This window comes from Aphelocoma coerulescens, chromosome 2 (genome assembly GCF_041296385.1).
Source record: "Aphelocoma coerulescens isolate FSJ_1873_10779 chromosome 2, UR_Acoe_1.0, whole genome shotgun sequence".
Lineage (NCBI taxonomy): Eukaryota > Metazoa > Chordata > Aves > Passeriformes > Corvidae > Aphelocoma > Aphelocoma coerulescens.
In genome coordinates this window covers 160,646,615-160,672,147 of record NC_091015.1, presented here as the reverse complement: position 1 = coordinate 160,672,147, position 25,533 = coordinate 160,646,615, and the positions used below count along the sequence as shown (strand labels likewise).

General features: G+C 43.3%; 1 protein-coding gene across 7 annotated transcripts in view; it reads left to right on the top strand.

The window, feature by feature from the left end:
• ST3GAL1 (ST3 beta-galactoside alpha-2,3-sialyltransferase 1) overlaps positions 1–14,514 on the top strand; it is a 78,445-nt gene extending 63,931 nt beyond the window's left edge. For all 7 annotated transcript variants that reach the window (XM_069005518.1, XM_069005520.1, XM_069005519.1 and 4 more), the window contains 4 exons: positions 2,380–2,559; positions 7,222–7,267; positions 9,494–9,613; positions 11,073–14,514. In XM_069005518.1, coding sequence (XP_068861619.1) covers positions 2,380–2,559; positions 7,222–7,267; positions 9,494–9,613; positions 11,073–11,246 — 520 coding nt within the window. In that variant the 3' untranslated portion in view covers positions 11,247–14,514. The remainder of the gene's footprint in view (positions 1–2,379; positions 2,560–7,221; positions 7,268–9,493; positions 9,614–11,072) is intronic.
• Positions 14,515–25,533: the final 11,019 nt, after the last annotated feature.

The window sequence follows — 25,533 nt, the reverse complement described above, 5'->3', positions numbered from 1 at the left end:
CATAGAGTCTTCAGGTGACAAATAAATCTTCACAAATCATATCAGGAGTTGCTGCCTGCAGTTCCATGTCTTGTTTCCTGCCAAAAGTCTCTCCCCAAAGGCAGAGGCAGCCAGCCTGGCCTTCAGCTTCATGAAGGAAGGGGAGAGCCCTCAACATTATTCCTACAGCTTGTAAATGTGGGGCAGCTGCAAATGTGGAAAGATGTGATGCATTTATGCTTAACTCTGTGTCCCTCCCTGGGGAGACAGCCCCATTCCTGTGTGGACTTCCTTATATTGCCTGGACTACGTTTCTGGACTCATGCAGTAAGACTCAAAAGCTGGTAGTAGTAACTAAAGAGTAACTCATTCAGGTTCATGTTTCTGCTCTGAGGCCTTGCCCATCCCATAGCCATCCATCCCTGGCAAGGGCAGAATTCTTGGTGGCTTAGTGAATCTTCCAGTCTCCAATTGATATTTCAGCAATCTTAAGCCAGATCTGAAAGGATTGCACAAGGTTTTAGGGTTCACTGTGGGAATTTGTGCAGAGAAGGTGACCCCTCTGTGCATTAAACACAAAATCTCTGGTGACTTGAAATTCACTTCCACATGTTCTGTCAGTACAGCCAAGTGCAGGGGAGAGCCAGGGAGCCTGAGGGCGCACCTTTCCTTCCAAACAACATGTCCCAGCCCACTTTTATTTGTGTAACTATCTACTTTCATGACAGAAGGAAGTTCCTGCTCCATCTTTCCTGCTGAGACTGGGTGTGAATGCTGCCTTCTGCCATATGGCACTTTGGGTGGTAGGAAAGGTGCATAGACCTGAGGGTAGGTTGTAAGATAACCAAGATGTCACCCTTGTCTTTGTCTTGATGGAAAGAAACCCCCGTGTTTTATACCTTTGACTGACTAATCTCAAGATAAAACACAGAGAGTCCCGTGCTTTTCCAGTATTTCTGCAAAGTATGGTGTGGGTCGCTGGCAGGGAAGCCAATAACCAGGAACTCAATAACAGATCCACACAGGCTGGCAGGATATTCTGACTATGCTAATAACTCCCTTGAAGGGACTTAGAAGAAACTTAAGTAGTTCACCTGGGGGAGAACTGCAATAACACAGCCTGGCATAGACTTGAGAAACAGATTTTGCCTTTCCTGTTATCAGCAACCAGGGCAGCATGTTGTCTGGCAATGTGTGATGCTCCTCATTACCTCGTCAGCTACATCCTTCCTTGTCTTCCCTGCGCTTCTGCCAGGAACTGAGCTAATATCATTGCAGAAAAAAACATTTTGCTCAGAGACAACTGGGAGGTTTCTCCATGGTATTGCACAGCACCATGGATTCATGCAAGTTGCTTTGGGGGTCTCTAATGTGCACTGTGCTGTACCACAGAAATATGCAAATCTCTGCCATTGAGGAACTAAAGTGTCAGGCAGAGAAATGCTGATGAGTTCCCAGATTGGCTTTCAGAAGTGAACACAGGCATAGAGGCATTTCTGCAGACCTGAGTTCAGAAACCCCCTCTCTGTTCCCTGTATGGGCCGTCCATTTAAGAGTTGGGCTCTGTAATCTTTGTGTGTCCCTTCCAGCTCTGAATATTCTGTGATTCTGTGACTCTGTGATACATCCAGCATAAGGTAGGGTAGCTCTGTTTGGTCAACATGTCTTGACTGAGCTCTGGTGGCCCTGGGCAAATTTCCGTGCGCTGACTCCAGGGTTACCTAAAGCCCCCCTTGTGTGTGCTGAGAGACCCTGAGTATCTACAGACATTGGAGGACATACTACAAAGTAAAAGTAAGGTTTGAGTAAATGAAGGGTCAGCAGCAGGTCCTGTATTTGTTGCTGTGGCTGTGATGCCTTTTCATGGGAGAACCATAAGGAAGATTTGCCGCTTCTCGTCACACATAACGTGGTTTATTACCTTGACCCTAGACATTCAAATACACCTGTATAGATAGGGGGAAGTGGAACTGCAAGAAGTCTAGCTGATGTACCTCAGGGCAATGTTTTTTCTCATCAGGGGGAGGATGCAGCTTTAGGATGAAGTGAGATGTGTCCTCATGGATTCACCACTCTTTTGATCAGCTGTCTGCTGGCTGTAAAGGGAATGCAGGGATGTGCTCAGAGATACATCTGCTTGGTAGACACTCCTATTCAGTCCAAGAAGCTCCACACTGAAGCTGAGCTTTCATTTACTGTTTAACTGCAGGGGTTATGATCATTCCAGCTTGCCTGAGGACCCGTACACCCTGTCAGGTCTGTCTGAAGACCCTGCATAGAGCACTCCCTTAGGCATGGGAGCATGTTCCTGCACCTCAAGCAAATGACTTAATGATGGTTCCCATGTGTTTGTATTTACCTCATTCCTCTTCTGTCTCAATTCTTGCTTTTGGGCTGCAGAATGAACCGTGCCCCCACTGCTGGCTACGAATCAGATGTTGGGAGCAAGACCACTCACCACTTTGTTTATCCTGAGAGCTACAAAGAGCTGGCAGCAAATGTGAGCATGATCCTGATCCCCTTCAAAACCCTGGACCTGCGCTGGGTTGTCACCGCTCTCACCACAGGCACCATCAATTTGTGAGTAAGGGCAGGGACAAGGGGTGGGAGCTCCATACTTCATGTTGCTGTAGGACATAATGGCCTGTGTGGGGTAAATCCCTGCTTCTGATAAGGCCTAGGCATGCTTTACAGACCCTCTCAAGTCAGAGTTCAGCCCTGACACTTGATTTCTAGGAAAAACTTAATGTTATGATGTGGTTGTTGAGGCAAAGATCAAGATCCAGTCCCTTACATCCCCATTTCTGAGAGAAATGAGAAGGCGAGTTTTTGTTGGTGGAGTTGACCAGTTTGATCTAAAGCCTCCTGAGCTTTGGGGTTCAGTGCCTCATTTTGGGCTTCTGCTCATCCGTCCTCCTCTCTGGTTCGTTGGGAGTCAGTACACTTGCAGAAGAGGACAAGGAGGCAGAGAGGGGTGTGCAGGTTGCTCACCTGAGGCAGAGAGCAGATGCAGACCACAGCACGTAGTGCCCCATCCACAGGACGGGCACCCCTGGACAGGTTTGTCAGGAGTTTTGTCTGTCTTTCCCGGTGGAACGTGATTGAGAACTGTGCAGAGGAAACAATGTTTTGCATGTCACCTGCATGTCTTAGCCTTAAATTCAAGAGTTCTACTTGGCAATAATATGACACACTGGAATTTATTCTCCAGTTCTTTTTTGAGTGCTGTCAGAAGTAAAGGTTGTCTCCTGGTTGATTTATGGCAGCACCAGAATTAGAAATGTGATCAAAATGCATGTTTCTTCTGGAAGCCTGCAAGCAGATTCTCTTCCTTCCTGTAAGCTGGCTTTTCCTAATCCAGAGAATGAAATATGTGACATTTGTACTGTGTGTGAGGTTGTCTGTTGGGTGTAAAACCACAGCCTTGTGGGATTGCCTGGTGACACTCTGCTACACATAGAAAGCAAGAGCAGATCAGATTGCTTTATTCCAGGGAGAAATATTTCAAGACATTTCAACTTTTTTCCCAATTTCAAAGTCTCAGAAGATTTAAACTTGGAAAAGTGTGTCTTGAGTGTGTTGACTGGGCATAAGACCTACTTTGCAATTTTAACTGGAACTCTTTGATGAAAAAGCAAATAAAGTTTTATTTTCTCTTCATTTTCTTTTCTCTCTTTGTAGATGTATTTTAGATTCTTTCAATTTCTTATTAAGATTCCCTTAACTTGTAACAAATCTCTGTTAGCTTTCTTTTACCTTTTTCATCACCAGCATTTAATACACACAGTCATAAATTGTCTTAAAAAAACCCATCTTCAAGACACAGTCATAACTGGGAAAAATCAGCACACTTAGAAAACGGTACCAATCACTACAAGAAAGTCATTGAGGTGCAGGAGCATGTCCAGATAAAAGCTGTGGATCTGTGGAAGGGTCTGGAGCACCAGCTGAGGTAGCTGGGGATGTTCAGCCTGGAGAAAAGGAGGCTCAGGGGGGACCTTATTAATCTCTACAACTCCCAGAAGGGAGGCTGTAGCCAGGTGGGGGTTGGTCTCTTCTCTCAAGTAACAAGCAACAGGAAAAGAGGAAATGGCCTCAAGTTTCACCAGGGGGGTTTAGACTGAATGTTAAAAACATTTTTTTCACCAAAAGAGTTGTCAAGCACTGGAACAGGCTGTCCATGGGAGTGGTGGAAGTCACCATTCCTGAAGGGAATTAAAAGATGTGTAGGTGTGGCACTCAGGGACATGGTTTAGTGATGACTTGGCAGTGCGGGGTTAACTGTTGAACTCAATGATTTTATAGGTCTTTCCAAAGGAAATGATTCTAGTGTTCTATAGTTTACATGGACACACCTTTTGCAGGCAGATCCACTGTCTGTTCCTGCCCCAGGAGAAAGCTCTTGGTACTTACTGAACTCTGAGGTCTGCTCTGATTTCAGGTGAGCTCTTAGCCTATTAGGAAGGCTGGTTGACCGCAATGCAGTCACAGCACATGAAAGGGAAAACATCTTTGCTCAATAAATTACAGGATATATTATATATTTATAATTAGATTGTATACATGGGCTTGGTAAGCATCTGGTATAAATTAGTGTGTGAGTGTTTAACCACATGAAAGAAATACAACTATTTTAAGATTTTTGCCATACTCAAAGCAGGGAAATTGCATAATTAATAAGCTGGAATAATAAAAGCAGAAAATCATAAGCATACAAATCATAGCAATGTACATAGCATAATTTTAGCCTTGTAGAATTAACCTATGAGCATGCATTAAACACACAGTGTCAGATAATGGGTGTAAGGAAATTGTTGAGTGCACAATTTTAAAGAGGAAAAGGCATGAAATAAAAATAAAACACATTTGAAAGTCAGTATTTTAGAAAGAAGAAGTACTTATGTCCTTACCCCAGTCTGCTTGGGCATTGTTCCGTGTGCACAGGCTGCATAGTGTCAGCTGAGTTTAGGCTAACAAGAACCCGAGTGTACTCATAGCTAAAAAGATAAGCATCCTGTATTGGTTAGACCTTTACACAGTGTTTAATTTTATGTATTTCATCCAAATGAAAGAATTTCCTAAAACACAAAACCTGTGAGTTAAACATATTCTCCTCTTAGTATTATCATAATTCTTGCAATTTTTACATTTCAAAACAAAAGCCAAACTGCAGGTTGCCTTAATATTAGCTTCAATTGATAGCTGATTGATTCTCTCAGACATTCTCAGTCCCATTTAACTGATGCATTTCCATCTCAAAATGTCTCTCTAAAACTAAGCATTGTTCCAGAAAAGAATAAGAAATGCCTTTTCTAGGATAGGAAACTTTCAGGCCCTCATCAGCCATATATTTACCCTGGTTGCCTTCACTTGCAAGTCTTTTAGGAATCTGCATGTTGAAAAAAACTCCACTTAGTTTGGCAAAGACAATTACTGTATTCCTTAAAATGTTGCACATCCTGGGTCGAGGTTCCAGTAAATGTCGTGTACAAGGTGGCCAATGACAGAGTTCAGTAGAGTCCTGCACAGTGGCTCATGGAAGATGTTTCCCAGGCAATGTGTTACCTTCATCACAGGTATCACTCTGTCCCACTCCTGTGTGGTACTTCCACCTTCCAGGGTCTCTCACTCCCTGGCTGCCCTGCAGACCAGGTTTTACAGGATCATAAGAGCAGGGGTCTTAATCAGTGTGCCAATGTCTTCTGTGTGATTTTATGAAATTCTGCAGCCATGTGACAGCAGGGCTTGGGTATTTCTTCTGAAAGAAGGAAATAGCCCTTGGTTAAAATTACTAATATGTCCTCTGACAAGAGCTACAGCAGTCTCCTGGTTAGACCAGAGATGTCCACCAGTATTGTCTTGAACACTGCATGCCCATCTCTTTGGTCTTCTACTATATCTATCCATGAAATACAGCCCTCTTGTTTCCTCCACATCACCTTGTGGGAAAAGATTGACTGTTTATTTATTATATTGAGGAGATTCTACCAGCAAAGAAACCCTTTTTGTCCTAATAAGCACGAAAAGGATATGGGATCACCAAGACTGTTTACTGATTTGCTGGTCAAGGTCAGGCATGGGCTACAGCTGCAAGGGCATATTTGCAGAGATCAGATTGAGAAGTCTGCATGAGTGTCCCTGAGAAGTCTGCATGAGTGTCCCTTTCCCCAATAGCATCAGCTCTTAGGAGGGTTGGAACCACCCATCACTTCTCTCACTGCCTCCATCCCAGAGCTGGGGTTGCAGGTCAGGAGAACATTGCCAGGTCGCCACTAGTTTGGGAAGATTTAGACTAAGTTTTAAAAGTGATGATGTTCCACGGTTCAAAGAAAATAAGACCTTAATGACAGGAACCTTGTCATAACCAAAACCCAAGTGAAAACACTGAGACTGAACTAATAGAAGGCTTTGGTGATTTACCACAACCCATATAAGAAGTATGCAGGATGTATTTTGGGATATATTCCAATTACAAGGCCAGCTCACCAGAATTTTTTCACATGAAACAAATTCAGGAAGATTTTCTTCTTACAGCACTCGTGATAAGCTGTGCAATGCCAGCACACACTGTGCATGAGATGTGGGGAATAAAAGTTTTTTTCATTTGCAAGACAAGACTCGTGATTTTAACCCAGTCATAACGTGTAACTTGGAAATTTTATGCTGGAAACTGCAGGAAGCCTTCAGCATCGCCCTGGGGAGGAGGGAAATAGCTTTCTGATGAGGGGCTGTGTACTGGGAATGCCTGAGTTTCATATAACCACAGAACTGGTGAGCTCTGCTGCCACCAACTCTGAAAATCATGAGGTAGCGCCGAGTATTAGGAGAGGAAAAGTCTCCCCCTGGTGGGAGAAGGGTTTTTTCTGCCAAGAAATTAAATGGGAAGTCTTTCCCATCATCAAAGAGCAAAGACTGCAACTGTAATGATCTAAGAATTAGAAGTCTCGAGCTCCACATAGTATTGACTCTACAGTGTATTCTCAACTAAATCTTTGGTGTCCTACTGCCAATAATTAACTTGAATATTTAAGAACTTAGTGGTTTCCTATAAAATTGCTTCAGTGACAGCTCAGTTCTTTTCCTGCTGTGTTACTTAATTGCAGCCTCATTTTACAACAATTTCTTGAATTTACTACTTTCAAATAATTTGAATTTATTGCTGTTCTTGAAGAATATTCTTTCTTTGGAATTACATTTGGAGTTTTATTTATCATGGTGCTGTCTTTCTTTTTTCTTTAACAGCACGTATGTTCCAGTTCCACGGAAAATCAAAGTCAAAAAAGAAAAGGTGAGAAATGCTGGTTTGTGGATTTGTTCTGCTTATTTATTTGTAGGCCTTTTGCTTCTCTGGGAGACAGCAAGAATCCAAGCAAGCCCTTGACATTCATAAAAATATATTCATAAAAAAACCAAAATACAGACGCTTTACAAGGCTCAGCTAAGCTAAAAATTTGGCTCCTGTGTGCCGTTTAGGCCATAGATCAACTACTAAATAATTGTGGTTGGAAAGAAATTGCTCTTTTGGCTATGCCATTGCATGAACACTGTTCTGAAGGTTGCATCACTTCCTCTGGTGATGCTCAGGGACATTAAAAGTGCAGCATTGCCCTCCACAGCAATTGCTCTCTTCCCACCTGTTGCAGTCATTTGTATGTAATGACACTGAGGAGAGACTTTGGAGGTTTTTAAAAATAATTTTAATATTTGAACACCAAGGATGTTTCTCACTCCCCAGTCAGTTCCTTGTAATAAGGAGCTAAGTGAACTCTGAACAAATAAAGCTGTGTGTTTCCAAGTCAGTGGAGAATTCTTCGTGGTAGGCTCTTGACCCACAGCTGCAATAATTACCTGTACCCAATTAAACAAGCTTGGAGGTTGAGCTCAGGCCAAGTCCAGGAAGGTTTTGCTCTAGGTATGTTACAAGTCTCACAGGCAATGTTCAAGCACAGTTTGCATGAGAGCACAGACCAGGGAACATTCCCTGCTTTGCACAGGGACAGGCTGGAGGCAGGATTTCCCACAGGGCAAGATGTTAATTCCCATGTTGGAACTTTAGCCACTGTGCAAAGACTCCTGTTGTTGTAGCTGCATGGTTGGAGGATATAACTGAGGCAGGCTGTGTGGGAGAGGAAGAACCTCTTCCATGGAGCTTCCAGAAAAATAGAGGTCTCATTCTCTCAGTCTTTGGAGAGACAGATTTTCAAAGTACAGGCATCTGGTGTATCAAGGGCTGTTAAAGTATGACATTAGCTCCATAACATTAAAATTACAAACTAAAGCACACATCTTTCATTCAAGAGGCCAGGTTTTGCCAAAGGCTTCAGGTGAGACCCTGAACTAGTACCACTTTATTTTTCTTTGCTTCAAGCCATGGACCTCTAGGGTGCATTAAATAATCCCTTAGCTCATCCTTACCTGTTGTGAGGTACATGACAACCTCTGCAAAACCCCTGTGAGAAGCACCAGGGCAGGTGGTTAAACTCGCATCACAGCTGAGTGGCAGCAGCCCAGGGTATGGTGATTTGTAGCAGCTTCCTGAGCATGAGAGGAGAAGCCTGTATTTCTTCCCACACTGTGCAATGGAAAACGCCCTGCAAGAAGAGATTACACACAGATGCAATATCAGCAATTAACCTCTGACTTTGAAAAAGGAAAAGCCTTGCAGCTAACCAGATAGCACTGAAATGCTGTCACTCTAATTACAAACACAGCATGGAGGGAAAAGCCTCTGCCTCGTTCAGGGGAGGGGTTGAAAGCAAGGACTCCCACCAGTCCTTGGATTTACTGTACTCTCAGTTCTTAAGTGCTCTGTCTCTGTGAGATGACCTCTGTGAGATAAAAAATGCATTTTTATGTCTTGTAAGAAAAAGGTATACAGCATAGAAAAATAGCATGTTTAGGAAACAGGATAAAAGAAGCTTACATGACCTGATAGGCTTCCTGATAGTTTACATTTGGCCCTTGGTTTCCTTAGATCTGTACTTACAGAGATACCAAGACATGGCTGGTGTATTGTGTGGAAGAGGGAATTGCTCCTATGTTCCCACTCAAATTACAGTTGGAGTGATGATCTTAGGGGTCTTTTCCAACCTAAATTAATCTATGGTTCTATGGAACGTGTCATGGCATCTCATGCTTGCCTTTTTCAGGACTCCAACTCCCCAGAGCTCACCTGCAGGGTGCTGAAGGGAGAGTTGAATGGCTAATGCCTGATTTCCATCTCACTTGTGCTGTTTCATACCCATTGGTTTCAGTAGGAATCTCCAGGATTTCCATTACTGTAAGCAGGAAGAATACCAAGACCAAGGAAGGGCTATTCATGTGTAACTGCACATGGGGAATATTCCTGAATGCACTTAATATGAGACTTATTTTTCCCTTTCACTTGCCCTCAAGGAATAACTGTTCCTTTCTTACCCACTCCCCTACCCCAGTGTCCTTTAGGAATTATGTGCTACCATTGTTTTTTCCCAGGGTATTTTACTAATGAGTTTTTCTCTCCAATTTTGCCTAGATCCTGGTTTATAATCCATCTTTTATGAAATACATCTATGAAAACTGGCTCGAGCATCATGGCAGATACCCCTCCACAGGCCTTCTGTCTTTGATGTTTGCTCTCCATGTGTGTGATGAGGTAAAGTCTGTCTGTGTTTGGATATATGGATAAAAAATCAGGACATTTCACACTGAAGAGCCAGGAACAACCCCTGGCCACTCACTCAGCCTATTTCCCCCTCTCCACCTTCTCTGCCATTTGCCTCTTCAAACATATGCAGACTCTTCAGAAACATGCAGACACACTCAACTGACAGTGACGGATTTTTTAATGTCATCAAGTCATAGGGTTTACGAGGCACTCTGGGAGAATATAATTAAACATAAACAGAGATTTCAACTGGTATCAAAACACATCTAAACATGAATGGCATCTTTGCCCATCTTGTTAGTGAAAGTTTCAATTAGGTTTTGCCTCGCTGTATTTTCAAACTCAGGCTTCTGGGTTTTTACAGTAGGTTATAGTAAATGCCTTTGTTCCAGCAGTTACTTGGGGAAATTCCCCAATTTGAGTGATGTGAGGTGCTCCAAGGTGACTGGAGACTCATCTAGTTAGAGGTTAGCTCTAAGGCCAGGTTAGTTCTACAAAATCCTGCAAACCTGAGCTTGTCAGCATGGGGGATAAATCTCACTTTGCTGGCAAAATCCCTGTCCTGGACACACATCTGCTGATGAAAGAGTTTTGGTCACCCAGGCCTGTGTTGCTTGGAGAAGTGATGGAAATTCTCCTAAAGATACTGGAAGAAACTCTTATCATAGTCACATCAGATTGGGTGGAGCCTGTTTTATGGTAAGCAGGCAATAACCAGGGCTCTGACATTACCAAAACCAACTTAAAAACAGCTCATATTTGAGTGGGCCTGGGTGTGAGTGGTTTAGGGAGCTTGTTTTTTATCTATGACCCATTCAAATACAGCCAGACATATCACCACTCACAGTTTAAATAAATCAGCTGTGATGTTTGGACTTTCACCATTAGAGGACACAGACATAGCCATCAACAAACGAGCCTTCGGGAGAGGAGAGGCTGTAGGTGTATACATGTGCAAAGAACATAAAATCCATCTGTCTCTGAAGTGACTGCAAATATCATATAATCAAGCATGTAAGTGTGGTAAACATGAGTTATTATTTGGAAGACCAGGAGCAAACCAAATTTTTTTCACTCTTTGTGGCCTGCATCAGCTAAAGAGGCAATTCCCATCCCAAGCCACTGATCTGTTGAGGTCAGTCATGCTTAAGGGATAGGAATGCATTTTCATATTGCAAATAAACCAGAATTAATGGATAGAAATCTCCTTTTCCCTCTGAGTTCAGGTCTGGTGGTGTCTTGGCATAGCTTAGGATGTCACATTCTCTGGACAGGCCTTGGGCTGTTTCTCTGTGGTCATGTCATGCACCAGAAGAGCTTGGGACACCACTGAGGACCTCAGGTGCTGCTGCCTGTAAATATACTGAGAATAAAGAGTTTCTTCAGCACTTCAGATGAAGAGTAATTGCTTTCCAGTCAATAACAGTAGTTCTCCCTTGCATCCTAGGTGGATGTGTACGGCTTTGGAGCAGACAGCAAAGGACACTGGCACCATTACTGGGAAAACAACACTTCAGGTGGGGCTTTCCGCAAGACAGGCGTCCATGATGGGGATTTTGAGTTCAATATAACTTTGACTCTTGCCTCCATTGAAAAAATAAAGTTTTTCAAGGGCAGATGACCCTGGCCACGGGAACAAGTGGGGGCTGCAATTTCCAGCATGCAGCAGAACAAAGCTCAGTGAAGATGATCTAGGCACCAGCCAGGTTTGAATGCATGGATCTGCGGTGGATTTGGAGCATCTCACACTGCAGGGAATGAGGCCAAGGACCGGCTTCCAACTGCACATGATTTCCTGTCTATGGATAGCTGGGAGCTATCAATCAGTTGTGGGAATGAACTAATCTCTACTTAGGCTCTACACCTTGATTCTTGAATTACTGATGAAAGATCTGCCTGTTGCAATGAGGGGAAACCTGGGCACAGGAACTGCTGTCTGTGTGTCCGTTCTCTCCACAAGCAAGACAGGAAATCCTTGAAGAAGAGTGAAAACAACTTTTGGGACTTAAGACCCACTAAGGCAGCTGTGAACATCATACTAAGGATTACCTCAAAGAAATGAATTCACTTCTGCTGTTGATCTTCTTTTTGAACCGTCTCTTCTCTATTCTCTATTACTTCTGTTTTCATGCTGTATTAAGGAAAAACATGATGAAGTTGCCTGGAGTAGTAATTGTTTCAACCATTGCCTCATTTTGCATTGATAGTGTCTAGAAAATATGAAATCGTCTCATGTATTATTTAATATTGCTTCCTACACAGCCATAATGATGGAGAAAATAATACTGAAAACTCCAGGGGAAAAAATGGCCTTTTTAGCCACTTGTCTGTCTCATTTGGTTATATGTAATTTTTGTTCTCTTTTGGTGGAAAATACTCTGGATTTTTTATTTTTAATTTAATCAGTTTAAGATTGGAAAGTGGACTTTTTTCAAGTCATTTATATGTGCCTTTTATAACTGTGCAACAGATGTGATTTTTGTTTTTAAGATGACAAACCCTAAATTAAACTTTTTTATAAAAGGGGGGGAAATTAACCAAAGTTTAGCCTATGTCTGGTATGCTTTTGTAGTAGAAACCTATAATAACAACTCCTATATTGCATTTGAACAAATGCACGCAAGACAATTTTTAAAGGTAGCTTTTACCTTTTTTAAGGGAAAATATTCAAAAGTCCCAAGAAAATTTTCTTCTTAAGTTTTTAAAAAATTAAAATGTGGTATCTCTTTACAAGGTCTCTATTTGAAATGGAAAAGAAATCATGGATTGGGATATCAACTAGTAATACTTTAACAATCTTTGTTCTGTAGCAGCACCTACAAAGACACAATCTGCACAAGCTGATCTTAGAGACTTCAAAATCATGTGCATCTCTGGAGGAATGAGTATATGGATGTCAGTACCTCTTGGCAGTGAGAGGAGGGAAGTTACAGTGGAGATTTTATATCCACAGATTTTTGCTGGAATCGACGCATTAAAGCCTCAAGGACAGATAAAGTACAAATCCAAGGCAGGGAACAATGGAAAACAGTGGTCTTTTTTTTCCTGATATCATGAAAACAGGACTCATGGATTATTGACCCACTTTCAGCCTTGGGGAAGCCAGAGGAGTTCTTGCCACAGACTTCAAGGGACTTTTGATCAGGCTTGGGAAAAATGGCATATTTAATTTTTAATGTATCACATTGGTTGGAGTTTATGCCAAATCATCGAAACCTCTCCTCTCTATGCACCAGTTGTGGCAGAATGGCCAAGCAGATGAGTGTTTGAGGTTGGTGAAAGCCCTTCAGCACTGATGTGCTTCATCCAGGATTTATACCCTTGTCTTTCTGCACCAGCTGGTGCCAGTAAGGTGCCTCCAAGGCAGCAATACATGGCACAATGTCATGGTCAACTGGAATTTTGGGCCACAGCACCGCTCACCAACATGAACTGCTTTACCCATGTGAGTACTATTGAACTCGTGGCATATAAAGAGCCAAGGATGCCAAATGTCTGTGTGGGGCATCCAGCTCCCTCACCTGGTGTGACCTTTCAGTTCAGCAATATGGAAAGGGCAGGATTTTCAAATCTCATCATGATTTCTCTCAAGATGAGACCTGTTCATGATCCTTATGTCAAGAAGCCATTTCCCAGCATGGTGGCCAGCAGAACTCACCTGCATGTCACAGGCACAGCAGATTTGATGGGCTTACTGGCTGCTCCATGTCCTTTGTAAAAGAATGAAGCATTACTACCTGAACCATGTTTGCTCGTTTGGTTTAAACATTCCTGCTTGTTTAAATTGCTGTTAATCAATATGCTTCTGGTGAGGTGCTGCAGTAATACAAACAAAGCAAGTTTAAGAGGCAAAAGACTACTTGGAAGATGCCAGTGATAACTCCACAGTGTGGCTGGATTTTGGAGCTTCAAGTACTTAATTTTTTCTTTTTTCTCATGGACAAATATTAGTAATTCAGAAACATTGACTGCTCTTTCAGTCATTTTTAGAAAGACTTGGAAGAAAACTCATGGTGGTTTATCCCCTTAATGATTTTTTTTTTTTTTATCACGGGGTCAGTTTGGAATCAAAAATAGTAGAAAAAGAGGCCAGATATATTCTAGTCTGTGTTGTTCTGAAAGTTTCCTTTTGCTTTTCTAATAAAAATTCCATTTTCCCCTGAACATTCTGCCTCTGACAGCACATATAAAACCTCATGGCTCATACATGCAGATATATTTAGTGTCTTCATCATGGAACAAGCTGCAATTCCCATTTAATTTTGTTGCCAACAGCAAGCAGTAACTGTGAACCACTGATGTCCATTTTCCAGTGTAAGGAGAGAAGAGAGTGTATCTCTCCAGGTGTAGGATGAGGAATAGTCTGTGCTATCACATTTCTATTCCAGGGAAACTTTTTCTAGAGTCCTTATAGGCAGCTGACTTGTGCTAGATTCTTGTCTCAGTTCCCCACAATTTTGCTGCTCTTTCAATTGCCTTCAGAATCAGGAGATACCAACAAGTGATGCTGAGGGAAGAATTAATTCCCACTGCCATTATTGAAGACTGTTTTCCTGCTAGAAACTTTTTGGGTTTATTTGGTTTAAAAGAACCAAGGAAAACATTTAACAACTTGTCAAGGCTTCAAACTCTTGGACTGTATTTACCACCACTGCAAAATCTGTGAAGCACTCCTTGAGTGCTTTTTATGTTTTTTACCAAAGCCAAATCTCTTGAGCACTTTTTCCCTCCCATGACCAGATTTTCTTTGTATTTTTCTCTGACTACACAATCAATTATGGTTTTTTTTCTCTAATGGAGGGGAGTCTCACACAATCATTGGTTGACATTTTATTTATTTAATTTTTCAGTATGATATGAATCAAAATAAATTTTTTATTGTAATCAAAGCATTTCTGTGTACACTTCTTTTTTCCACAGTAATTTCATTAGCTCCTAGAACCTCCTCTGTCACATAACAGTGTAAAGAGGCTTATTCCACTTCCTCACACCTATCCAGACAGTGATCTTAGAGGTCTTTTCCAACCCTTATGATTCTGCAGTCCTGTGAGTGACATTGCCATGTTTCAGGCTGCTTGTGGTCATGGGCATCACACTGCTCACATGGCAGCTCTAGGCCTCTCTAGAGAAAAGAAATTGAACTTAATATGCCTGTGGTCTCCTGATGGATCTGTGCTCTGTTTAGGAGATATATAAGGGAAATTAAGGCAGACTAATAAATCAGTGACTTGAGAAAAGATTCAACTTATCTGACCTGGCTGAGATCTGAGGATCCACCCTAGGTCCCTGTTTTAAGGGCCTGCTATGATCACACAAACACTTCAGTCATGGATGACTTAGCTGTCCATTAGAAGAACCCCATCCAGGAGATGGATGCCTTTGCTCAGGTATCACTTTAGCAGGTCACACCCACATCTGCATCACCATGGCTTTATATGTGGACACTCTACCTTTCTCATGGACCTCATCCACTGCTCAGTTTCCTTATGTGCTCTTTCCTTTCATTGTTTAAGGGGCTGAGTAGGGTAGATGGTCTGGCAGTGATGCAAGCTGCCCTTTCAAATGCAACCATCCTGGTTGCTTGGTGGTAGGAGCTTAAGGAGTTGTCAGAGGTCAGCTCAGGGAGCTCCTGTTCAGATGCAGGCAGAGGTCAGATGGTCACAGTAAGAGCTGCTGTCCAGTGTGACCTTCAGAGGATCGGGTTCAGAGGATCAGTTCTCAGAAGCTACTTCACACTTTGCTTTTCAACCCAGGCTCTAGATGTGCTGCATCAGTGAGATATTAACCACCATTAATGTATACAGCCCAGCCAGAATCACACTTGTCGAAAATGAGTGGGAAATAGAGGTATACAGGTCTGAGAAGCTATTCCAGTCACAGAGGAGATGCAAAGCATTTGCTCCTCTTTTTTCTTTAGCAAAGCAAAGTAACACCAAGGAACAGCTTTCTCGGAAATTATTTTGCTTCATGTCCATTTACAAGAGGTGCAATGCAATGCAGCTTCCAGGTCTGAAATGATTTTGTCAGGAAAGTAATTTGCATAAAATTACAATCTGGAAACCACTTGAGACTAGTAAGACATGCAGCAACAATAACAGCAATATGCAGACAGATGGACTGACCACAGGACTTGGACAAAGGACTTTGCTTATACCATCAAATGAAGAAAGGAAGTACCCACAGGGGAACTGTATGGCTTCAGTTCATGGCATGGGTTCCTTTGATGGCTCACAGTCAGAATAGCAATTAAACCCAGTGAATGAAAAGGCAAAGCAGTCCCTTGCCACCCCTAAAAATCTGTTTTCCCTTGTCTTTCCTATAGAATTTGAGGGAGTCGATCTCATTGCATTTATTGTCTTCAGGCAATATAAAATAAAATAGGGTTCACACAGTAAAAAGTTCTTCATGTTCAGTACTTTTATGCAGAGGGAAAGCTCTGTGTTTTCAGTTAAATGTTCTGCAGGAAATTCACCATGTTGGTCTACTCCTTAGTTTGTAGTTTCTAAGGTAACATTTGGCTGGCAGAATATAAATATATCCATGTGGGAGTTTGTCTGTCCCTGTGACATTAACACTCCTACTAAGACAGGACATTTTCCACAAGAGTTACTGTTTCCACATAGAGACTCTGGAGTTACACAGAAACTACCAGCTGGTCTCCCTGTCCACCCAGAGGCCAGATCAGTGAGGAAGCATCCTGTGCCACAAACACTGCATCCTGCAGCACCTTGGTATTCCTCCAAGGATGCCTCAAACCAAGTGTTACCTCAAGGAGCCCCCTATGGCCCTTTCTCCCCCTGTGGACTTTTGTGTTCCACTCCTTGCTTTCGTGGAGCTGGCCCCAAAGAGGTGCCACCATCTGGGGGAGCTGCACATTGCTCCTCCAGCTCAAACCCTGTCTGGGGCTGGGGGTGTGAATGGACTGGCCATACCTGAGCTGTGCTTTGAAGCATGTCCAGTTTGCGGCCACTTCCGTGTTCAGCCTGTGCAGATACCAGAGCGGGTTTCAAACGGTAGAAAATAGTGGAAAGAGTTATTTCATAGAATCAATCATAGAATCATAGAATGGTTGGGTTGGAAGGGAGATCATCCAGTTCCAACCCTGCTGCTGTTGGCAGGGACACCTTCCACTAGACCAGGTTGCTCAGAGCCCCATCCAGCCTGGCCTTGAATGCTTCCAGGGATGGGGCATCCACAACTTCTCTGGGCAACCTGTGCTATGGCCTCACCACCCTCACAGTAAAGAATTTCTTAATAACATCTAATCTAAATAGCTGGTCTTTTAATTTAAAACCGTTCCCCTTGTCCCATCACTATTTTAACTCCTCTTTCTCCTTTAAATGTTGAAGGATTCAGATATCAGAGGGTGGGTAAGTGTGAGCAAGCTCCCCAAGAGGCTGATGAGGCAGAGAGCTCCTGTCTGCTGTGATGGAGTGACAGGAAAGAGTCATGGGAGAGGCCAATAACTGATGGTCCTTCACTGGGGACACCAAAGAGTTGGCTGCAGGGAGAAATTCTGCAAGCTGACAGGCTCTGTCATTTCAGGGTTTGATTTGAATAGGTAAGTAAGGACATAGAAATAAACAGATTTAAAGGTGAAAACAGGATGCATAAAAATAAAGCAAATGTGTCTTCTAGAAAACCTTTTGCAAAGAAGTAGAGTTTTATCTATTTGTTTGGTCCATAGAAGTAGGTGGGCCAGGAGTGAATTAAGCTGGTGATGCTTTAGGGCACACATGGTGTGATTTTAACCTGGCCAGCAGCCAAGCACCCACACAGTCACTCATTCACTTGCCACAGCCACCAATCCAAAACACAGCACTATATGGGTGCTAGGGATAAAACCAGCTCCATTCCAGGCAGATTAGAATAAACCAGATACTTAAAGAATCCCGTGGATCCAGGGGCTCTCCTCAAGTCTGAGAGCACATATTGCCAACAATGCCAGAAATAAATCTAGGTGAAATCTACACCAAACTACCTCAGTTGCTGGATGCTTCTAATTACTCATCCATCCCACAGATATCCCACTTGAATCAGGTGAAATTAATACTCACTATTAGCAGTAATGACAGGAAACCAGCTGAAAAACTACAAGCTGCTTCAGGAGGAATGCACCTGGGACACTGGTGGCTCTTCACTTCTTATTGCTTGTAGGGGCTGGAATAACATTTTAGACCAACAGTCAGGAGCAATGAGAAATCACTCTTTTATGTAGCTGTGGGCATGGTATTTGCTTCCTTCCTTGAAGGCTGGTGCCATTCCACCTCTCTGTGATGGCTTCCTGTGAGCCAAGGGAACGTCACTGCTTGTCACCAGTTGCAGGTTTTGCAACGCGGATTTACAGCGTAGCAGAGAGATCCAGCAGATGCACGCAAATGAAGCCGGAACAATGTTTTTATTTCCTATAATAAGCAAAGGAATGGAAAACATCAGCATGCATGCAGATTAATGGGCCTTTGAGCAGTGAGATGTGATTAACTCATTTCAGTCAGCGCTGGGGATCTCAGCACCTCATTAGCTTTTTCATTAATGGTTACAACTAATATCTGATTAGCGCCTGTTTCACCACTAATGAGTTCTCCCTCTTAATGGAGACGGAGTTTTCCACTGGGTGACAGTGGAAGGGAGAGGGAAGGAGCCTGCTAATTACTGTGCTGATGGGGCACTTGGCCATCACGGTCACTGACCCAACAGTCCTCCCACGCCCCTCTAACTGGCCCTGCCACACTGGCACAGGCAAACGTACCCTGTGCCAAGTGCACTCAGCAAGCCAGAGGGAGAGGGCCCAATTCTGGCTTCCGAAAAATAAATCAGCCTGAACTGTGTGTCAGTAGGTGGGACAGCCTTGGAAGGACTGTCCCCCTGCCTGGGCCTAGGGGTACCAAGGCAACAAGTGACAAGAGATGCAGAGTGATGGGAGAAGAAACACTGGACAGAGATAGGAAGCAACAGATGTTTTCACATGCAGTAGTCAGTGATTTGTTTTCTAATAGATTTTTCTTATAGATTTTTCTAATAGACTTTAATAATTTCCCCACTAGAGCGTGCTGTTTTCCTGTTCCCATGAGTTATCCCCTGGCTTCTGGAGCACTCAGCTCTCTCACAGCAATGTGGCACATCACAAGCTCAGAGCGTGTTCCCTCCTGGCACTTCTACCTTCACAGCTGTAAGGCTTGGGATTTTTTTGTTGAATCTATCTATTTTGGCCTCTGGGTAATAACTAAATGCAAGAGCCCACAGGCCATGAGGGAAAACAAGATGGAAGAAGCCCTGCAAGGCTTCACACCCTAAGGGTTCGCATCAGTGCTGCTTTCTGTGCAGTTTTCCTTTCTGTTTGAAAGGGGACAGCACTCCCAGATATGTGTGTGGATTTTTTTGTTGTTGTTGTTCTGACCCTTAAGAAATGCTCAATATTGAAAAAAAAGAAATAAAAAAATTCTTCCCTTGTAACCTAATTTCCTGACAAGGAAAAAATATTTGGGACTCCTGGCTATGTTGTAGCGGTACAAATCTTTTATTTTGGGATGTAAAAGGCTTTAGTTATAGCAGATAAAAATGTCTTTTGTGGACTATAAAGGCAACTCAGTTATTTCTAAAAGGACTTTCATGTTATGCTACCAGTACCATCAACTTGTGTAGTTTTGGATTTATTTGTTCTCAGCTATAGTACCCAAATGTTAAATGAGGCACAGATATATTGTAAAAAACAATCAATGCTGCAAATTAATTAGCTGGGTTCAATGAAAACAGAAGGTCTCTCTGGCTGATGGCTGCCAGCAGTGTGTGAGCTGTTTGCCCAGTGCTTTCTTCATGATAATGGAAAGCACAGTAAGGCTCATCTACCAGCTCTAGACATCCTTCCAGGAACAGCCAGCTATTCATTTCTGTGGCTACATCAGCACTGCTTAGGCTTCTTCTGGAGTTGTCTCACCCACAGTGCTGAAGATGAGTTCTCTCCAGCTGACTGACCATATCTGTTCTGATTAGCCCCTAGCCCTACACCTCTTGTAGCCCCAAGGTACTGTCCCTGTCACCTAAAATAATTACTTAAACTCATATATATTTTAGGTAAAAGTATATGATATAGTGTAAGAGTACTGCAGCAGCACCATCAGAACAGGATTCCTATGACACGAAGTTGAATGTTTACATTGTGTCCCTAGAGGTGGCAGGAAGGGAATGCTGGACAGTGCAAAGGGTGAGCTGGCAGCTGGCACTTCATAGGTGTGTTGTGGGACATGTTTGTATATGTAGATATATAAACATAACAATAGGATATAATAAGATAGGTCATATCCCATTCCTGTGACTGAGGCTGTGGACTATGACTGTACAGCTAAACCTCAGTGTCTTAAAAATACTGGATGGCTTCATCTCTACTGTCTTTGGCAACAGTTCTTGGCTGATGCTGTGCCCCAGGCTAAGCCTGGGCACAGTCTGTGGGGGGATGAACAGCCAGGAGCTGAAACAGTGCCAAGAAACCAACTATGGACTAAATAACATTGATGATCTCAGGTCCTAATTAGTCCCTAGCCTGAATGTGTACCCTGAGCCTTCTTTTCTACAATATGAGCAAACGGTGTATAAAAAGGCCAAGAAATATTGTCTGGCTTTGGTGTCCTTGCCCTACTGTCAAGGAGAGGTGAAGATGGCTGAGACAAGTTCATTTCTGTAGTATCAAATGGCAGTAGAAGCAACAATGGCCACACACTGCAGCTTGTGAGGTTCAGGCTGGACATTAGGCAAGATGCCTTTCTCACCAGGAGGATGAGAAGAAAACAGGTCAGCCAGGAGAAGAAATGAGACCTCTGTCCCTGGAGGACATCAGGGCATGGCTAGACAAAGCAATGACTGGTCTCACACAGCACTGGGGATTCCCTCTTGGGTTAGACACCTTCACAAAGTCCTTCCTGCAGAGGTTTCGAGGAAGCTCTGATGAAAAGCATTTTTCTGTTGATTTGCCCAGCTGGGGTTATGGGGTTATGGCAGTGGGCTGCTCCAGGAGGGCAATGACTCTAGTGAACGAGCTGACATTGCAGGGTTTTGAACAAAAGACAGAAAAAATCCTTTAAACCCATCAGCAAAGAGTCTCTATCATCCAGGTTTTTTTTGGGAGAGGCTTTATTTTGCAGGAAGGACAGACAGATTCCTGGGCTTAGAGCAACAAATGTTGGCCTCACGACTGGTACAGAACAACTTTAGTTCTTTGTGTTTCAAGTATTCACTTCCTTTGATAACGGTGCCCTTTAGACCCTCCTCTCCTGGGCAGTCATACAGCACAGTAATACTTGGCCATATTCTCATGGATGTAGACCATCTCTTCCCAGAGGTCAAAGCTACATCAGTTTACACCAGGCAGCACAATATTACTACCAGAAGAAATAAAAAAGGATTAAAAACATTTCCATTTTGTCATCACCTGTACCTTCTCCTTTAATTTAACTTTCTGGATCTGGATTTATGGAAATGCCATATGGCATTTATAGATATGCCATACCTTGTATCCTTTCCATCCAACTCTTTCAGCTTGTCTTTTTTCAAACCTCAGCCTGGAGCTTAGCACAGGAAGATCTGGGCCTTGACCAGACAGTTTTGATCTGCTCAGCAGCCATTAAAAAGAATGCCGGACAAAACTTGTCTGTCAGTCAAATGTTTTCCTGTAGCTCAACAGCTTCCTAAAATTCCTATCACTTAATGGCATGCAGCAGGGTCACAGGTTGTCACTAAAATGACAGTGACATGGTGAGTCCTTGTTGCTGCAGCAAAAGTGTTCAGTGTCCTCATAATGTAGTGTCTGTCCTCAGTATCACTATATGTACAAACTCAGAACAAAAATAATTTCTGTCCCCAAGATACCCAGGCTATGTAAATATTTAATATATCTACCGTGCTACCAAGAATAATCAGGAAATGGAATTAATGACTAGATAACTTTCAAAATTATCTTAAACCTTATTTTTATAGAGTGAGATGTATAGAAATATATATGTATTTGCACAACAAAAGTCTACCTATCCTTGGGGCCTGAGTTTTAAACTTTTTAGCTTGCTGTCCTGACCTCTTTTTACCCCTTCCAAATTTTTAGGAGTTGTGGAATAATTTTGAAGGTCAGAGAAAAGAGTAAAAAGCACCGGTTTTTACAACGTAGCAATAAGCTCAGGAGCAAAGTGAAAATTTTCCTTGGAAAAAATTAATAACATTGGAAGTCCCATTCAATTTTGGAAGAACCCTCTTCTGTGGAGGGAGAGCACAGCAAGGCTGCTTTAAGCACGGGGTTAACAGACTTCACCTACAATAATTGATTCTGTAGGTCAGTCACTAACCATTATCCAGGCCAGTATTCTAAAACTTACCCTGACTGGACTCGTCTTGCTCACAGTTATAAATTCCTGGCCCTGACTTTGAGGAAGCCCTCACCCCTCAACACCAGCCCTGCTGCTGAGAATTCACACCAACCACTCTGCTGACATCAGCCTAAAGCTGCTTAGGCAGTGAGGTTGGTCTGATCCCGTGTCGGCCTGAATTCAGTTTAGGACATGACACAGAGGCTGCTGAAGCCACCAGGAGACCTTTCCATTGTCTTTAGTGGGTTTGGATGAGGACTGTGGGTGATGTCCATGTCAGAAGTCACAGAGCTTTAGCACAGCTCACACCCACCCAGCCGGCTGCATTTAGAGCCACGTTCCAGGTGTTGCCTCATGGGAACGGCTGCCAAAACCAGGCCAGCAAGTGTGCAAGCAGCTGATGCCTTTTCCTGGTCTTAAAAGTTAAGAGCCAGACACGGTTAAGGGAAAAAGGGTTTTTACCTTGGTATTTAATAAGGATCCTTATGGTGCACCACTTTGCCAAGGTGGAATGCGCCAAAATGCACACACCACCACAGATTGCGTAGACAATTTTATAGACCTTGCAAATTAGCACATCTAACAAAGATTCCCCACTGAGAGGCTTGAATGAATAGCATGATATCCCCCCATCCCAAGGAATTCCCCCCGGATGGGCCTAATCTGAGTTTACAGGATGTGTTCTAGAGAGGACCTTGGTTTCTCAGAACAGTGTAGGGCTTTCTGGCCACCAGCTGCGAGGCCTCCAGGATGTCTGCTCTCCTGGCTTAACAAAATGCTAGGACTGTGCTAAGTTGTCAGACTTAAGGAATTGTAAGTATGCATGCCAAGAGCACTGAGGATACATAAAAGGTATATATATAAAGGTATATAAAGAAAAGGCAAAAAATCATCATGGCATCACAACCAAGCAGAAGGGACAGCTATGGGACAGGGTTTTATTTTGGGTTTTATCTATCACTATGGGCCCAACCTGAGGCAGGTCAGAGCCAAGTCCCACCAATGCACTCCTAAGCAGGAGGAAATGTCCTCTGACAGGGGCAGGTAGAGCCACTCCCATGTTCTTTGCCATCTCCATCACTGTTCCTCCCCACTGCAGAGCAGGTGTTGGCCATCCACTGTTAGCTTTGACTCAGAGACCAGGTTTGGCATTTCTCCTTTACTAGCAAGAGAGATAGCAATCAAAGCCCATACATGTTTTCTTTTCCACTCGGTGGTTGGACTGGAACAATGGAAAGTGTTTTATGCTGAAAAATAGCTGTACAAAGAAAAAGATGCCATGAATGCAGTCCCTACCAAAACGGGAATGGGTAAGGGAAGGGAGTTCACAGTACACAGATCAGTGAAGTAACTTGTCCTGGTTAAAAGGTTAATTGAGGTGTGGGTCCTGATGCTGTATAAAGGACAGAAATGTCATTTCATGGCTCATTCACCCTTTCCTATGGAAAGAACTACTTTTCTTGGAAAACTGTAAGTTCATTTCATAACACATTTCCATATCTGTGGAAAGACATCCCTGAAATGGCCCAGGGAATGCAGAGAGAGAGGTCAAGTGCCCCTATTCCACCCAACCCCAGTTAAGTCCATGGCTGATCCCAGCCTGTAATCAGGAGGTGACAGGTCTACCATCCCTTCCCATATATTTTCTTCTCCATCATCATCAGTGCAGTCAGCTCAGAGAGGATCAGGCAGCAAGCCCATTGGGGGGTCCTGCTGAATCAGCCATCTGTTCTGTCTGATTTTGGGTTATCACTGAACCTTGGTGAGACAGGAGGTGGTGAACTGAAAGCTGGAAAGCCTCCTACTCCATTCCTCATCCCCTGCTCCATGCAGTAGCCTCAGGAAAGGCTCTCATCAGTTTGTTATTGATCCGTGTCACAGCAGTTTTAATTGCAGGGTTGGGAATCACAATTAAAGCAGTGGAAGCAACGTAATCTGTGGTGGTTTCCAGAGGACGAGCATCTCCCATGCAGGAGTGAGCAGAGGTGGTCTAGAGACTGTGTGGTCAGGAGCAGCACATTTGGTCTCTGATTTCCACTTTGCAAATCATGTCTGGATGGAAGCCACCCCATTTTGCTCAACCTACACCTGATCTCATGTGCATCTACCTCATTTCTCCTGGCCTGAGGACAAACAGACCACTTGAACTCCTGGGGGCTGTTCAATATCCTGGAAGGCAGAACTGAACACCTCTGACAGGCACATGGCATTTGGACGAGAAGACCCCACTCAGGCAAGAAGACATACAGCACACTCCACTAACCTTGAGGTGATCTGCATAGTCCATGTGTCCTGCTGCTCTGTGCTGGATAAGAGAGCTCAGCATCCCAAGATCCTCCCTTTTAAAAACTAAATATGCATGTTGTAAGCCAGAACAGTGTCATAGAACAAGAACAGACTAGGATCTCCACTGTTAAGAGCTAACAAAGCAAGATTTAACACAGTAGTCTTACTGAACAACAACAAAAAAATTGTTTTACAGAAGCTGGTAGAACTCCAACCACACTGATGCTTATTCTTTCCCCTTCCCATCCAAGCTAGAGCTTGTGCATGAGAGCAGGACTGCAGTGCTGCAACTGTGGGCAGGGAAGGAGGAGAGGTAAAAATAGGGAGTGAGACCTGTCCCTTCCATCAGCCAGGAGATGCCCGACTGGCCCCCCATTTTGTGTCACAAGGAAGAGGCTATGCAGATGCACAACCACATCACTGGACATGAGGGCAAACAGCAGCAGACACTGCTCATGGGGAGGAGACCCTATCTCCTTTTATTTTTCTCCCTGGTAAATCCATACTGATGTATGAGCTGCTCTGGAGTGACTGCCCCATACAGTTATAGGAACCAGCAATAACCAACACACACAATTAACATATCACATCGTCCTGCTTCTGGCAGGGAAACCTCCCCAGTTCTTTATGGTCTTTTCTCAGAAGGGAAAACAAGGACACATGACATATGTACAGCTTCATTTATTGTGTCCCTGGCCTGCATTTTGGTCCTGATTCTTGTCTCTTCTCTGCTAACAGCTAATGAAGTTCTAAAGTGGGCTTGTTCTGATTTTCCCAGCTCTCCCATCGCTCCCACTTCTGATTTCTGAGACGTTCTGAAAATAATTCTGTTAGCAGGAAAATAAACAGGACATTACTCTTGATGGCATTCAATTGTATTTTCTCTTTCCCTGATGTCAGCCCCTGGCAGAGGGGGGTAAAGAGGAACTCAGGGCCATCAGAAAAGCTTTTCTGGCACAGATGAGAAACCTGCATGCTGCCAAACCCTTTGCTATTGTTAAGTGTGCACCCTGCTGTTTGTTTGGGACCTGGACAATAGAGCTTTACTGTGAAATTTTAAGTGAAAAAGATTAAAGCTGAGCATTGCAAAGGCAGGTCAAGCAGCAGAATGGGCATTTTTGCTTTCTGTGACAGCTAATGATGACAAACAAGAGTTCAGATTTTTAATGGCTATTGTTTTTGGCTTATAGATGAGGCGTTTTATAAGAGACTGAGCAGAAGTAAGAGAGAACACAAACCAGACTTGGATTTTTTCAGGCTCCATTCACAGGCCAT